Source organism: Carcharhinus amblyrhynchos, unplaced genomic scaffold (genome assembly GCF_965287045.1).
Source record: "Carcharhinus amblyrhynchos unplaced genomic scaffold, sCarAmb.v2.hapA scaffold_68, whole genome shotgun sequence".
NCBI classification, from domain to species: domain Eukaryota; kingdom Metazoa; phylum Chordata; class Chondrichthyes; order Carcharhiniformes; family Carcharhinidae; genus Carcharhinus; species Carcharhinus amblyrhynchos.
The window spans coordinates 180086-194374 of NW_027649808.1; the positions used below are offsets into that span (position 1 = coordinate 180086).

General features: G+C 44.6%; 1 protein-coding gene across 1 annotated transcript; it reads right to left on the reverse strand.

The window, feature by feature from the left end:
- Window positions 1-338: 338 nt before the first annotated feature.
- Window positions 339-12514, reverse strand: LOC145337732 (putative G-protein coupled receptor 139). Its single transcript, XM_080182571.1, has 2 exons — window positions 12436-12514; window positions 339-1270 (listed from the first exon to the last, which is right to left on the reverse strand). The coding sequence occupies exons 1-2, from the start codon at window positions 12512-12514 to the stop codon at window positions 339-341; spliced, it is 1011 nt and encodes a 336-aa protein (XP_080038697.1).
- Between the last annotated feature and the right edge of the window lie 1775 nt (window positions 12515-14289).

The following is a 14289-nucleotide window of genomic DNA, read 5'->3' on the forward strand; positions in this document are numbered from 1 at the left end:
TCTCCCTCCCTATGTCTATTTTGCCAACTGTCTTACTTCCTACCTCACCATCTCCCACTCTGTCTCCATTGTTGTAGTTCCCTCGTTTTGTCCCAAGCTCTCTGACTCTCTGTCATTTTTTTTCTATCTATTTTTCTCTTTTTCGTTTTTTTTTGTCCTCCTTTCTCCCCTTATTTCTGTCTTTCTTTTTTTCTGTCTTTCTTTTGTCTATCATTTTCTTTCTCCCTGTCACTCTTTGTTTATCTCTCTTTCCATCTTCCTGTCTTACTTCCCCTGTGTGGCAAATGGGAGGCAGGTGATGACAAAGGGTTGATTTCCTGTCCAATTGGTGTGATAGATTATAAGTTTTTAAATAAGATTTGGACATTCCCATCATTGAATAATTTGCAGAATTGAATGATTGGGTATTTGATCACATTCTTCAACTGCTCTCTGAATGTGGTCTGGGTCACGGCGTAAATAGCAGTGTTTGTGCAACAACTCAGGAGCTGGAGCACAAAGCCCAATTCTTGAACATAAGAATCTAACCAAACTGACTGAAACCCCATATCATACATCCGCCTCCAAATAGAATAAACCATAAATGTTGACCATAACAGAATGAAATTGGCTGAGATAACAAATAGTAAAATGATGGATTTCCTTCGACTCTCCATTTCTGGGTCTCTGTGATTCTCTGCACTGCTGTGAGCCCGGAGTCTCCTGCGGGCTCTGCTGCTCATTAAAATGTGTCTGATGGTGAATGCATTGAGTAGCAGAATCAGGATGAATGGGACACCCGGGTTTAGGATGTGGTGGATGAACTCGATTGTTCCCCAGACAGGAGATCCCATAACTTCCCATGTGGAATAACAAAACCAGGGAAAGTTCATGACATAATACTTTCCAGTCAACATAAAATACCAGAAAATGTTCTTTAAACAGCTCAGCGCCGTCACTGTCCCCAGAACCACAGCTGCCGATTTCTCACTGCAATATTTACTTTTCAGCTTGGGGCAGCAAATGGCCACAAATCGATCAAAGGTGAAAGTGACGGTGAACCAGACAGAACAGTCAGTGGCTGCATAAAGCAGGACGGCGTGGATGTTACACACGGGGAGGAATAGCAGAAAGGAAAAATATTGCCAATAAACAATGGGAATCTGTCTCAATATCAGGTCGAGGATAATGACCAGCAGATCCCCCACTGACATGGCCACCAGGTAACAAGTGACAGATTTAGAGAGACCACATTTTCCACGGGAAAGGATCACAATCGTTACAATGTTCACTGCAAAGAAGATGAAGAAATAGTGCAATTATTTTTCAGACTGTCATCAAAGTTGCTCGTTCAAATGCAGAATGCATAGACGAAGGTTTTTTTGAGTCCGTTGGTACACGATCTCAGAATTTTATATCTTTCTCCCAATGGAAGAACAAAGAACAATGAGCAGTAGAACCTAGGAAAGGCCCTCAAAGTCTGTGCTGATCAGGATATCAGCCTAAACCCTATGCGATTACAGAGTCTGTATCCTTCCATTCCCATCCGATTCATGTATTTGTTTAGTTGCCCCTAAGATGTCTGTATTGTGCCTGCTCACACCACCTCCCTGGGCAGCGCATTCCAGACCTTCACCAGCATCTGTTTTAATAAACCTGCCTCACACATCTCCTCGAAACATTTCCCCATGAACCTTAAAACTACATTTCCTGGTACTTGAATTTTGAACCTTCCAAAAAAGCATCTGACTCACCAGTCTGTTCACACCATTCCTAATCTTATAGAATCATAGAACCCTACAGTGCAGAAAGAGACCCTCCGAGTCTGCACCGAACATAATCCTACCCAGGCCCTACCCCCATATCCCTACATATCATAACCATTCATCCCACCTACACATCCCTGGACACTAAGGGGCAATTTCTCAGCACGGCCAATCAGCCTAACCCACACATCTTTGAACTGTGGGAGGAAACTGGAGTACTCGGAGGAAACCCACGCAGACACGAGGAGAACGTGCAAACTCCACACAGACAGTGACCTGAGCCAGGAACCGAACCCTGGAGCTGTGAAGCAGCAGTGCTAACCACTGTGCCGCCGGGCCACCCCTAATATAACAGCTCAGCCCTCAAACTCCTTCATTCCCGTGAGAATGAACTGAGCCTGTTGAAACTCTGCTCATAGCTAACACCCTCCAGACCAGGCAACATCCAGGCAAAGATTTCCTGTACCCTCTCCGAATGCATCCACATCCTTCTAGTATTGTGGTGACCAGAATTGTGCACAATATTCCAAATGAGGCCGAACTAAGTTTCTGTGCAGTTGCAGCGTAACCTGAATGAAATTTCATTTCACGAGAGGCATTGAATAGAAGGAATTCGAGGTTAATGTGTGAAATCAAGGGCTATTTTACAAGAATAATTTGACAATTGTGAATTTATCCACTTTGGTAGCAAAAATGGGAAGGCAGATTATTAAGTGACTGGCTGTGAATTAGAAGAGGGAAATGTCTAACCAGACCCAGGGGTCCCCATGCTCCAGCTGGTGAAAACAAGCGTTGCAGTTCCAGCAGGCAGGAGAGAAGGCAAATGATAAATTGGCCTCTATATTGAGAAGATTTGAGAATTGGAAGAGCGATAGAATCATAGAACCCTACAGTGCAGAAAGAGGCCCTTTGGCCCATCGAGTCTGCACCGAACACAATCCCAGCCAGGCCCTGCCCCCATATCCCTACATATTAAACCCTCTTAACATAATCCTCTAACCTAAGCATCCCTTGACACTAAGGGGTAATTTCTCAGCATGGCCAATCAGCCTAACCCACACATCTTTGAACTGTGGGAGGAAACCGGAGCACCCGGAGGAAACCCATGCAGACACGAGGAGAACGTGCAAACTCCACACAGACAGTGACCCGAGCCGGGAATCAAACCCAGGACCCTGGAGCTGTGAAGCAGCAGTGCTAACCCACTGTCCTACTGCGCCTCCACCACTGTGCTCCCATGCAGTGTTTGAGTGCAATTGGACAGGGCCTGGGTGAGGCCACATCTGGAATATTGTATACAATTTAGATGTCCTTATCTGAGGAAGGCTATAGAGGGAGTACAACAAAGATTTACCTGGCTGATTCCTGGGATGGAAGAACTGTCATACAAGGAGACATTAAGTGGGATAGGGTTATATTCATTGGAGGTTAAATGAGGGAGAAGGGGATCTCATAGACACTTATAAAATTCAACAGAATTAGGATCCCCCTGCAACTGGATTCTGAACTCCTTAACAGACTGCAATCAGTAAGGATAGACAACAACACTTCCTTTACCATCATCCTCAACACTGGTGCCCTACAAGGCTGTGTTTTCAATCTCCAATGTACTCCTTCTTTCTGACTGTGTGCCCAAACTCTCCTCCAACCCGATTTCCTGGTTTGCTGAAGAAACCATCACAGTGATTCGGATCTCAAACAATGATGAGAAGGAGCACAGGAATGAGATCGAGAATCGAGTGAACTGGTGTGACAACAATAATCTCTTCCACAATTCCTCTGTCTATATCGATGGGGATGAAGTGGAAATGGTTGAGAGCTTTAAGATTTAGCTGTAAAGGACACAAACAACCTTTACCCCCATGGTGATGCTATAGATAAGAAAGCCCCACCAACGCCTCTACTTTCTGAGAAGACTAAGGAAATTTGGCAAGCCCACCATAACTCTCACCAACTTTTACCGATGCGCCATGGAAAGCATTCTTTCTGGATGTATCACAGCTCGGTCTGGGCTCCTAGTCTTCCCAACACTGCAGGAAAATACCAATGGTGGTGAATGAAACCCAGTCCATGGTGGGAGCCAGCCTCCCATCCATTCACTCTGTCTACACTTCCCACTGCAGTGGAGAAACAGCCCAGCAGAATGAAGGACCCCAGGCACCCCGGACATACCCACCTCCTTCTGTCGGGAGAAAGAAACAAGGTTCTGAAGACACGTACAAATCGACTCAAAAACAGCTTCTTCCCTGCTGCCATCAAACTATTGAAAAGACGGACCTCACACGGAGTTGATCTTTCTCGGCACCCGATCTATGACTGGAATATTACATTCTGCACTCTCTCCTTTCCTTCTCTAAGAACAGTATGACTTGTCGATATACTTTTCACTGCATACTAATACATGAGACAATAATAAATCCAATTATTTTCAAATCAGAGGCAGGGTAGATTCAGAAAGAATGTTCCTGATGGTGAAGAACCCAAAATTAGGGGTCAGAGTTTGAGGATAAGGGGTAAAAATTTTCAAATTGATGTGAAATTCCCGGCTCGGGTCACTGTCTGTGTGGAACATAGAACATAGAACATTACAGCGCGGAACAGGCCCTTCGGCCCACAATGTTGCGCCGACCAGTCTTATTTTTAAAAAAAAACATTGACCCACTAATCTAAACCAATCCCTTTTCGTCCATAAACCTATCCACCAATCCCTTAAACGCCCCCAAACTAGGCGCATTTACAACTGCAGCAGGCAGGGCATTCCAGTCCCTCACCACCCTCTGGGTAAAGAACCTACCCCTGACATCCGTCCTATAACTACCCCCCCTTAATTTAAAGCCATGCCCCCTCGTGCTAGACTTCTCCATCCGAGGAAACAGGCTATCACCATCCACCCTATCTAAACCTCTAATCATCTTATATGTTTCTATAAGATCCCCTCTTAGCCGCCTTCTTTCCAGTGAAAACAACCCCAAATCCCTCAGTCTCTCCTCATAGGACCTCCCCTGCATACCAGGCAACATCCTGGTAAACCTCCTCTGCACCCTCTCCAAAGCCTCCACGTCCTTCCTGTAATGTGGGGACCAGAACTGCACACAGTACTCCAAGTGCGGCCGCACCAGAGTTGTGTACAGTTGCAACATGACGCTGCGACTCCTAAATTCAATCCCCCTACCAATAAACGCCAAGACACCGTATGCCTTCTTAACAACCTTATCTACTTGATTCCCAACTTGCAGGGATCTATGTACACATACACCTAGATCCCTCTGCTCCTCCACTCTATTCAAAGTCCTCCCGTTAGCCCTATACTCAACACATCTGTTATTCCTACCGAAATGGATTACCTCACACTTCTCCGCATTAAACTCCATCCGCCACCTCGCGGCCCAGCTCTGCAACCTGTCCAAGTCACCCTGCAAACTTCGACACCCTTCCTCACAACCTACCACACCTCCGACTTTGGTGTCATCAGCAAATTTACTAATCCACCCAACTATACCCTCATCCAGATCATTAATAAAGATTACAAACAGCAGTGGCCCCAAAACAGATCCCTGAGGCACACCACTCGTAACCGAACTCCATGATGAATAATTACCATCATCCACCACCCTCTGTCTCCTATCTGATAGCCAATTCCTGATCCAATTCCCTAGATCACCCCCAATCCCATACATCTGCATTTTCTGCAGAAGCATACCATGGTGAACCTTATCAAACGCCTTACTAAAATCCATATATACCACGTCTACTGCCTTACCCCTATCAACCTCTTTGGTCACCTTCTCAAAGAACTCAATAAGGTTAGTAAGGCACGACCTTCCCGCTACAAAACCATGCTGACTATCTCTAATCAATTCATTACTCTCCAAATAACTATAAATCCTATCCCTAATAATTCTTTCTAAAACCTTGCCCACTACAGAAGTAAGACTCACTGGTCTGTAATTCCCAGGGAAGTCTCTGCTCCCCTTCTTAAACAATGGGACAACATTCGCTGTCCTCCAATCTTCCGGTACTATACCAGAGACCAACGACGACCTGAAGATCAGAGCCAGTGGCTCTGCAATCACCTCTCTTGCCTCCCATAGAATCCTAGGGTAAATCCCGTCTGGACCAGGGGACTTATCTATTTTCAACCCATCTAGAATATCCAACACATCCTCTGTATCAACTACAATACTTTCTATTTTACACCCCATCACCCCAGTGACCTCCTCAGCTACATTCATATCGTCCTGCGTGAACACCGAAGAGAAATAATGGTTCAATGCCTCTCCAATCTCTTCCGGTTCCACACACAACTTCCCCCTACTGTCTGTAACTGGCCCTAATCTTGCCCTGACCAACCTTCTGTTCTTGACATACCTATAGAACGCCTTAGGATTCTCCTTAATCCTATCAGCCAAAGTCATCTCATGCCCTCTTCTAGCCCTTCTTAACTCCCTCTTCAACTCCCTCCTAGCCAATCTAAAGCTTTCTACTGCACTACCCGAGCCCTCAAGCCTCATCCGAACATAAGCCTCCTTCTTCTTCCTAACCAAGAAATCAACTTTTTTGGTGCACCACGGTTCCCTAGCCCTACCAATTCCTCCTTGCCTGACAGGGACATACCTATCACAGACCCACAGTAGCTGCTCCTTGAAAAAACTCCACATTTCAGACGTTCCTAGTCCCTGTAATCTCCTAGTCCAACCAATGCTTCCTAATTCTCTCCTAATGGCCTCATAATTACCCTTCCCCCAGCTAAAACTACTGACCCGAGGTTCATGCCTATACCTTTCCATCACTAAGGTGAACGTAACCGAATTGTGGTCACTATCACCAAAAAGCACACCAACTTCCAAGTCTAGCACCTGGTCTGGCTCATTTCCCAGCACCAAATCCAATATAGCCTCACCTCTAGTTGGCCTATCTACATATTGAGTCAAAAAACCTTCCTGCACACTTTGAACAAAAACTGACCCCTCTAACGAGCTAGAGCTATAGCAATTCCAATCAATGTTAGTAAAGTTAAAATCCCCCATAACAATTACCCTATTACTTTCACTCCTAACCAGGATCGTCTCTGCAATCCTTTCCTCAACCTCTCTAGAACTTTTTGGAGGTCTATAAAAGACTCCCAACAGGGTGACCTCTCCTCTCCTATTTCTAATTTCTGCCCATACTACCTCAACAGAGTGGAGTTTGCACATTCTCCTCGTGTCTGCATGGGTTTCCTCTGGGTGCTCCGGTTTCTTCCCACAGTCCAGAGATGTGCGGGGTAGGTTGATTGGCCAGGCTAAAATTGCCCCTTAGTGTCCAGGGATGTGTAGGTTAGAGGGATTAGTGGGTAAATGTGTCGGGATATGGGGATAGGGCCTGGGTGGGATTGTGGTTAGTGCAGACTCGATGGGCCGAAGGGCCTGTTTCTGCTCTGTAGCGTTCTGTGAACAGAAATCCCTTCACCCAGAGGGGGTGAGTGTCTGGGATTCACTACCACGGAAAGTAGTTGAGACTTTTTTTTCAAGAAGAAATTTGATACAGCAATTGGGGCGAAAGGGGTGAAGGGTTATGAGGTGGGGGGTGGGGGGGAAAGGATATTGAGTTTGATGATCAGTCATGATCAAAATGAACGGACGAGCAGGCCTGAAGTGTCACGTGGCTCATTCCCACTTCCTTTTCTTATGGTGTTAAGAATAGCGTTCAGGGGATGGGAACCAGGGTGTGAAGTGGAGGGGATATAGGTTCAGAAATCAGCAATCATTCCCAAAGGCAGTGAGGATATTAAAGAACAAAAAAACAAAGAAGAGGCTTCTCAGCCCTCCAAGCCTGTACCACCACACTGCCCGACTGATCTAAAACCCCCTACTCTTCTGGAGATCATGTCCTTCTGTTCCCACCCTATCTATGTATTTGTCCAGACGAACCTTATAATTCACTGTCTGTTTCCACTGCCTCCCCCTGGTGAGTCTCAGGCACAGTAAAAAGTCTGACAACACCAGGTTTTAGTCCAACCGATTTATTTGATAGTAAACTCACTAGCTTTCGAGGGGACTCCCTCTTCTTCAAGTGGTCTCAGGCAACCAGCACCCTCTCTGTAAAAGAATTGACTCGTACATTTCCTTTTAGCCTTGCCCCTCGCAGCTTGCCCCCCTGAGCAAGTGACCCTTCTCACCGTGGAAATAGCTCCTGATTAGCCACTCTGTCCATGTCCCTCAAAACCTTGTGAGCTTCAATCAGTTTGGCCCTTAGCTGCTGTCAATCCTTTGAGATCAAACCAAGTTTCTCCAACCTCTCCTCATAGCTAATGCCCTCCATACCAGGTAACATCCTGGTAAATCTTTTCTGTGCCCTCTCCAAAGCCTCGATATCCTTCTGGTAGTGTGGGAGACCAGAATTGAACACTATATTCCACGTGCAGCCTAACTAATGTTCTATAAAGCTACAACACGACTTGCCAATTTTCGAACCAAATGCCCTGGCTGATGCCTTTGTGATTATCTTTTCCATCTGCGTTGCCGCTTGCAGTGACCTGTGTACCCAGATCTCTTTGTCTATCAATACTCCAAAGGGTTCTGCAACTTACTACATGAGACATTCCAAAATGTATTGTCTCACATTTCTCCGGATTAAACTCCATCTGCCATTCCTCCGCCCACATCTCCAACTAAGCAATATCCTCCTGTATTCTCTGATGTTCCTCATCGCTATCCGTGAATCCATCAAACATTGTGTGGTCTGCAAACTTGCTGGTCAAACCAGTCATATTTTCCTCCAATCTTTTATACATATTCCAAACAGCAATGGTCCCAGCAGTGATCCCTGAGGAATGTCGATGGTTACAGTCTTCCATTCACAATCATACCCTTCCCCTGCTACCTCTGTCTTCTATGGCAGAGCCATTTCTGTATCCACTTTGCCAGCTCCCATGTGACTTCACCTTCTACACCAGTCTGCCATGAGGGACCTTGTCAAAGGCCTTACTGAAATCCATGTAGGCAACATCCACTACCCTACCCTCATCAATTCTATTTGTCACTTCCTCAAAAATCTTGTTCAAGTTACTGAGACATGACCTCCTTCCCATTCACAAAACCATGTTGTCTCTCGTTAATATGGCCACGTGTTTCCAACTGGGAAGAAATCATGTCTCGAAGAATTCTGGCCAATAATTTCCCAACCACTGACGTCAGTCTCACCAGCCTGTAATTGCCTGGATTATTCTTGCTACCCTTCTTAAACAAAGGAACAGCATTGGATATTCTCCATTCCTCTGGGACCTCTCCTGTAGCCAGTGAAGATATAAAGATTTCTAGCAAGGCCCCAGGAATTTCCTTCCTTGCCTCTCTCAGTATTCTGGGGTATATCCCATCAGTCCCTGGGATCTTGTCTACCTTAATGTTTCTCAAGAACCTCAATACCGCCTCCTTTTAGATCTGACCATGACTCAAACTACCTACACACCCTGTCCCAGACTCATCATCCACCATTTCCTACTCTTTTATGAATACTGCCGCAAAGTACTCATTTAATACCTCTCCAATTTCCTCTGGATCCACGTATAGATTCCTTCCCCTGTGCTCCCATTCCCTTCAGAATGCTTTCTGCCTGTTCAGAGTCATCCTGGACCCTGGCACCAGGGAGACAAGATACCATCATAGAGTCTCTTTCAGGTATACAGAATGTGAACCCCGATCTCTATGTGGAAGATTAAAATCCCCGACTATCACAACTCCTTGCAGTTGTCAGCTATCTCTCTGCTGATTTGCTCCTCCAATTCTCACTGACTATTGGGTGTTCTATAATACAACCCCATTAATGTGGTCAGACCCTTCCTGTTTCCCAGCTCCACCCAGAGGGCCTCTATCCTGCCTGAGTACCGCAGTAACATTTTCCCTGACCAACAATGCCACCCTCCCACCTTTTATCCCTCTGCCTCTATCACCCCTGAAACATTGGAACCCTGGAACATTGAGCTTCCAGTCCTCCCCCTCCTGTAGCCAAGTGTCTCTAATGTCTAAAATGTCATATTTCCACCTGTCAATCATTCAGCTCATGCCTTCCCCACAATACTCCTGGCATTGAAACAGACACACCTCAAAAGATTATTTCCACCACACTCAACCCTTCCATTGGTGATTCTGGTTGAATTAACCCGTTCTTTTACCCCTGTTCCACTATCTGCTCTGGCACTCCGGTTCCCATCCCCCTACAAATCTAGTGTCAACGCTCCCCAATAACACGAGCAAACCTCCCTGCGAGTATACTGGTCCCCTTGTAGTTTAGGTGTAACCCGTCTCTCTTGTACAGGTCCCACCTGCCCCAGAAGAGGTGCCAATGATCCAAGAATCGGAAACCCTGCCCCCTACACCAGTTCCTCAGCCTCGTGTTCATCCACCCAAGCATCCTCCTCTTACCCTCACTGGCAATGTGGTACAGGCAGCAATCCTGAGATTACTACCCTCGGGCTCCTGCTTTTTAACCTCCTTCCAAGCTCTCTATACTCTCTCTTTAGGACCTCCTCACTCTTCCTACCTACGTCATTGGTACCGGTGTGTACCAGACATCTGGCTGATCACCTTCCCAGTTTAGAACACTGTGCACCCGATCAGAGACATCCCTGACCCTGGCACTCGGGAGGCAACAAACCACGCGGGAGTCTCTGTCCCGACCACAGACCCACCTGTCCGTGCCTCTGACCATCGAGTCCCCTATCACTACCGCTCTCCTCTTCTCCCTCCCACCCTTTTGCGCTGCCGAACCAGACTCAGTATCTGAGATCTGGCTGTCGTAGCTTGTCCCAGGTAAATCATGCCCTGTTACAGTATCTCATTCCGTATGCCTGTTGTGGGGGGGAATGGCCACAGGGGAACCCTGCTCTGCCTGTCCTTTCACATTTCCATTCCCTCTCCTTACAGTAACCCAATTTCCTGTGCTCTGATAGGTAACTACCTCCCTCAAGCTACTGTCTATAAACTTCTCATTCTCCCGAATTAGACGGAGGTCGCCAAGCTCCTTCTCCAATTCAATTATATAAGGACATTTATAAAACCCTTACCTTCAATTTACCTTCTCACAGTCACCTTTTTTTTTGGTTAGAGAAGGGAGGGAGGGTAACACTAATGTGTTGAAAGATTTACAGGTTAGATGGATTGGCCACGCTAAATTGCCCCTTAATGACCAAATATCAGTATACTCGGGGAATTATTAGGGTAAATGCATGAGGTTATGGTGATAGAGTCTGTGTAATGTGCTCTGTCGGAGAGTCGCTGCAGGCTCAATTGGCCAAATGGCGTCCGTCTGCACCGTGGGAACTCTATAATTTATATCACTCATTTTGTGAATCGCACTATTTCCCAACCCAGATACAAGACACAGTGTTAGATGGTAAATATTACAAAATATTATATTTCATCGCTGCAGACCCTGGAGAGATGTCAGTTCACTGTTGAAGAGCCTCGATGTGCCGGAGCGTGTAGATAACAGAATAAATGAATGAATGAAAGACAGAAAGAGAGAGAAAGAAAGAGAGAGAGAGAAAGAGAAAGAGTAAGTGTGAGGGAGAGAGTGAAAGACGGAAAGGGACTGTGAAAAGAAGAGAAAATAAAGAAGAAAGAGAGGAATAAAGAAAGAGAGGGAGAAAGGAAAGGAAAAGAGAGAAAGAAAGAGAAAGTGAGAAAAAGAGAAAATGTGAGGGTGAGATAGAGTGAAAGAGAGAAAGAACAAGAGAAAGAGACAAGGAAAGAAAGAAAGAAAGAAAGAAAGAAAGAAGAAAAGAAAGAAAGAAAGAGAGGAAGGAATAGATAAAGGAAAAAAGATAAAACGAAAGGAAGAAAGAAAGAACGAAAGAGAGATATAAACTGAAAAAGAGAGAAAACAAAGTGGGAAATGGAGAAAAAGAGAAAGAAAGAAAGAGAGAGAGAGGCAGAAAGACAGGAAGAAAGAAAGATAAAAGAAAGAAAGACAGAGAGAATGAGAAAAAAAGAAAGGCAGAGAGGAAGAAAGAGCGTAAGCAAGGTCAAAAGAGAGACAGGGAGAAAGAAAGAGGGAAATGGAGAAAGAGAGAATGAGAGAAAGGGGAATTAGGAAAAAGAGAGAGAAAAAAATGAAAGAGAGACATGCAGAAAAAAGATAGAAAGGAAGATAGGAAAAAAGAGAGATGGAAAGAAAGAAAGAAAGACATAAAGAAAAAAAACATTGACAGAAAGAGAAAGAACAAGAAAAAAAGAAAGAGAGAGAGAAAGAAAGAACGTGAGAAAGAAAGTAAGAGAGACAGGAAGAAAGAGAGAGAGAAAATGAAAGAAAGAAAGAAGGACAGGGAGGAAAAAGAGAGAAAGAGAGAAAAAGAGACTAAGAAAGAGAGAACAGGAAAAAAAGGGAGAGGAATTCAGAAAAAAGATAAACAGAAAGGGAGATAGGAAGAAAGAAAAAAAAGAAAGAAGGAAACAGAAAGGGAGAGAAAGAAGCAGAGATAGAGAGAGAGAGAGAGAAAGAGCGACAGATAAAGAAGCAAAGAAGAAAGGAAGAAAAGGAGTGAAAGAAAGAGAGAGAGAAAGAAAGAGAGAGAGAGAGCGAGAACAAAAGAAAGGAGAGAGAAAAAGATAAGAAGACAGAAAGAATGTAAGTTCAGTTCACATTGGTCAATGCTCACAACGCTATCCAATCATTCCAGGATACTAGATTGTCCTGGAGACAGGCAGTGACTTACCCGGGACCCCAATCGCAGCCAGGATGGGGAAGTAAATCTTTTTGACCTTGTTAAGTGCCGAAAGGATGTTGAGCCTCATCAGAAAACTTGGAGATATTTTCTCCTCTGTTCAATCCAGCCGGTTTGGTGTGTGTTGGAAAAAATTCTGCCTTCTACGTTTTAGGAGGAACCCCTAATTTATGGGAAGGGGAAACAGGGTCCCTTGGTGCCTGGACTTATTTCCAATCGGTGAACAAACAAAGTCAGAAGCTAATGCTCCAAATCTCTTAACAATCACAGCGGAGTTTCTAATTCGAAAATTCCCTGAAGACAAGGGAAGGGATTCTGTCATTTTGAGACATATTTTCACTGATGTTTTTCTTAATATAAAGACATAGAAACTGGGAGCAGGAGGAGACCATTCGGATATTTGAGCTGCTCCATCATTCATTATCATCATGTCAGATTCTAAGTTCAATTTCCTGATCCCCACTTTCCCCCCATATCCCTTGATCCATTTAACCCCAAGAGCCATATCCAATTTCTTCTTGAAATCACACAAAGTTTTGACTTTGACTGACTTTCTGTGGTAGTGAATTCCACACATTCACCACTTTCAGGGGGAAGAAATGGCTTTTCACCTCAGTCCCAAAAGGCTTTTGATCCTCAGATTATGAGCCCTAGTTCTGGACTTCCCCACCATTCAAAAAACTCTTTCTGAATCTACACAATAGGTAAAATACACCTCTGGGACTAGTAGTGAGTCAAAGTGCAGTGGTTTAATTTTTCACAAGCTTGTGGGTGAAGTCACGATCCTAACAGCTGTTCTCTGGACTTCTCCCTGAATACAGGTTACAGATATTTATGTACATACTCCTGCCCCTGGTCACGTCCACAGTGCAGTTTCTCACAAACGTTGCTGCCTTGGTGATCTTGTCATTTGTGTTGTCCGTGTCATTGTATCTCAAGGCCTCGGCTGTCTCTGTTCTATCCCTCTATGTGACGCACATCTGCAATTTGTTTAGCCGCCGTACAGCATACAAGATTACAGGTTTTGCACGAACTGACGTACAAGGGTACAGGGGCCTGAATCACAATTTTACGTTTCGAAGGTACCTGTACAGCAATTTATATTGATAAGGATTTATATCGATAATAGATATGTATGAATTTATTGTTATCCGATCACAAAAAAATGTGTAGAACACACTATTAAAAGACACAGAATGGATCCTGGCTGAATTAGAACACAATTAGCTGGGAAAATCATAAACTTATGTACGGCAAAAAGGACAGCTGCTTTTCTTATTGTCTGGGATACACAAAAACAAGTCATTCAATGCTCCGTACAAATCTCTTCATGTTACAAAGTTCATTACAGAGTTCATTAACCCTTTCCTTCTTCAGCATCATGACATTGCTGTTTTAACAGGTGAATTTGGCCTAAATATCTCTTATTTATAGCATCGTGTGGAACAAAGAAAAAGGCATTCTTTCTCATTTTAAACATTGCCAATCTGTGAAGTATGGGAGCTAAACCTAAAAAAGCACCGGAGTTATTCACAATGAAGCTTTGTCCATAAGGCTGCCTTCAGCTTGGATTGAAAGCTCCAGTAATTCCCGGCGGTGACACGATGGTCTTGCTTTTTTAAGTGTTGCATTATTTTGGGTTGAATGGAATCCAATGGGTCAGTTTTGTTTCTGCATTGGTTCAAGTGGTTTGGGTTTATCCAGCTTGACATGGCGTGACTCGAGCTGAGCTCAAAGCAGATTGGACGGTTGAGTTTAGTTGAACGCTGAGATGTCACTATGAGATAGTTTATGTTGACCTTCAATGTGTTACTATTTCAATGGTGGGCAAAGTAGCTGCACTTT

Excerpts from the sequence above, each read along its gene's own strand:
- LOC145337732 (XM_080182571.1), bottom strand. The coding sequence starts at position 12,514 with ATGAGGCTCAACATCCTTTCGGCACTTAACAAGGTCAAAAAGATTTAC. Across the intron at positions 1,271-12,435 it reads GGCTGCGATTGGGGTCCCGG|TGAACATTGTAACGATTGTG; the intron begins GTAAGTCACTGC and ends TCTTCTTTGCAG.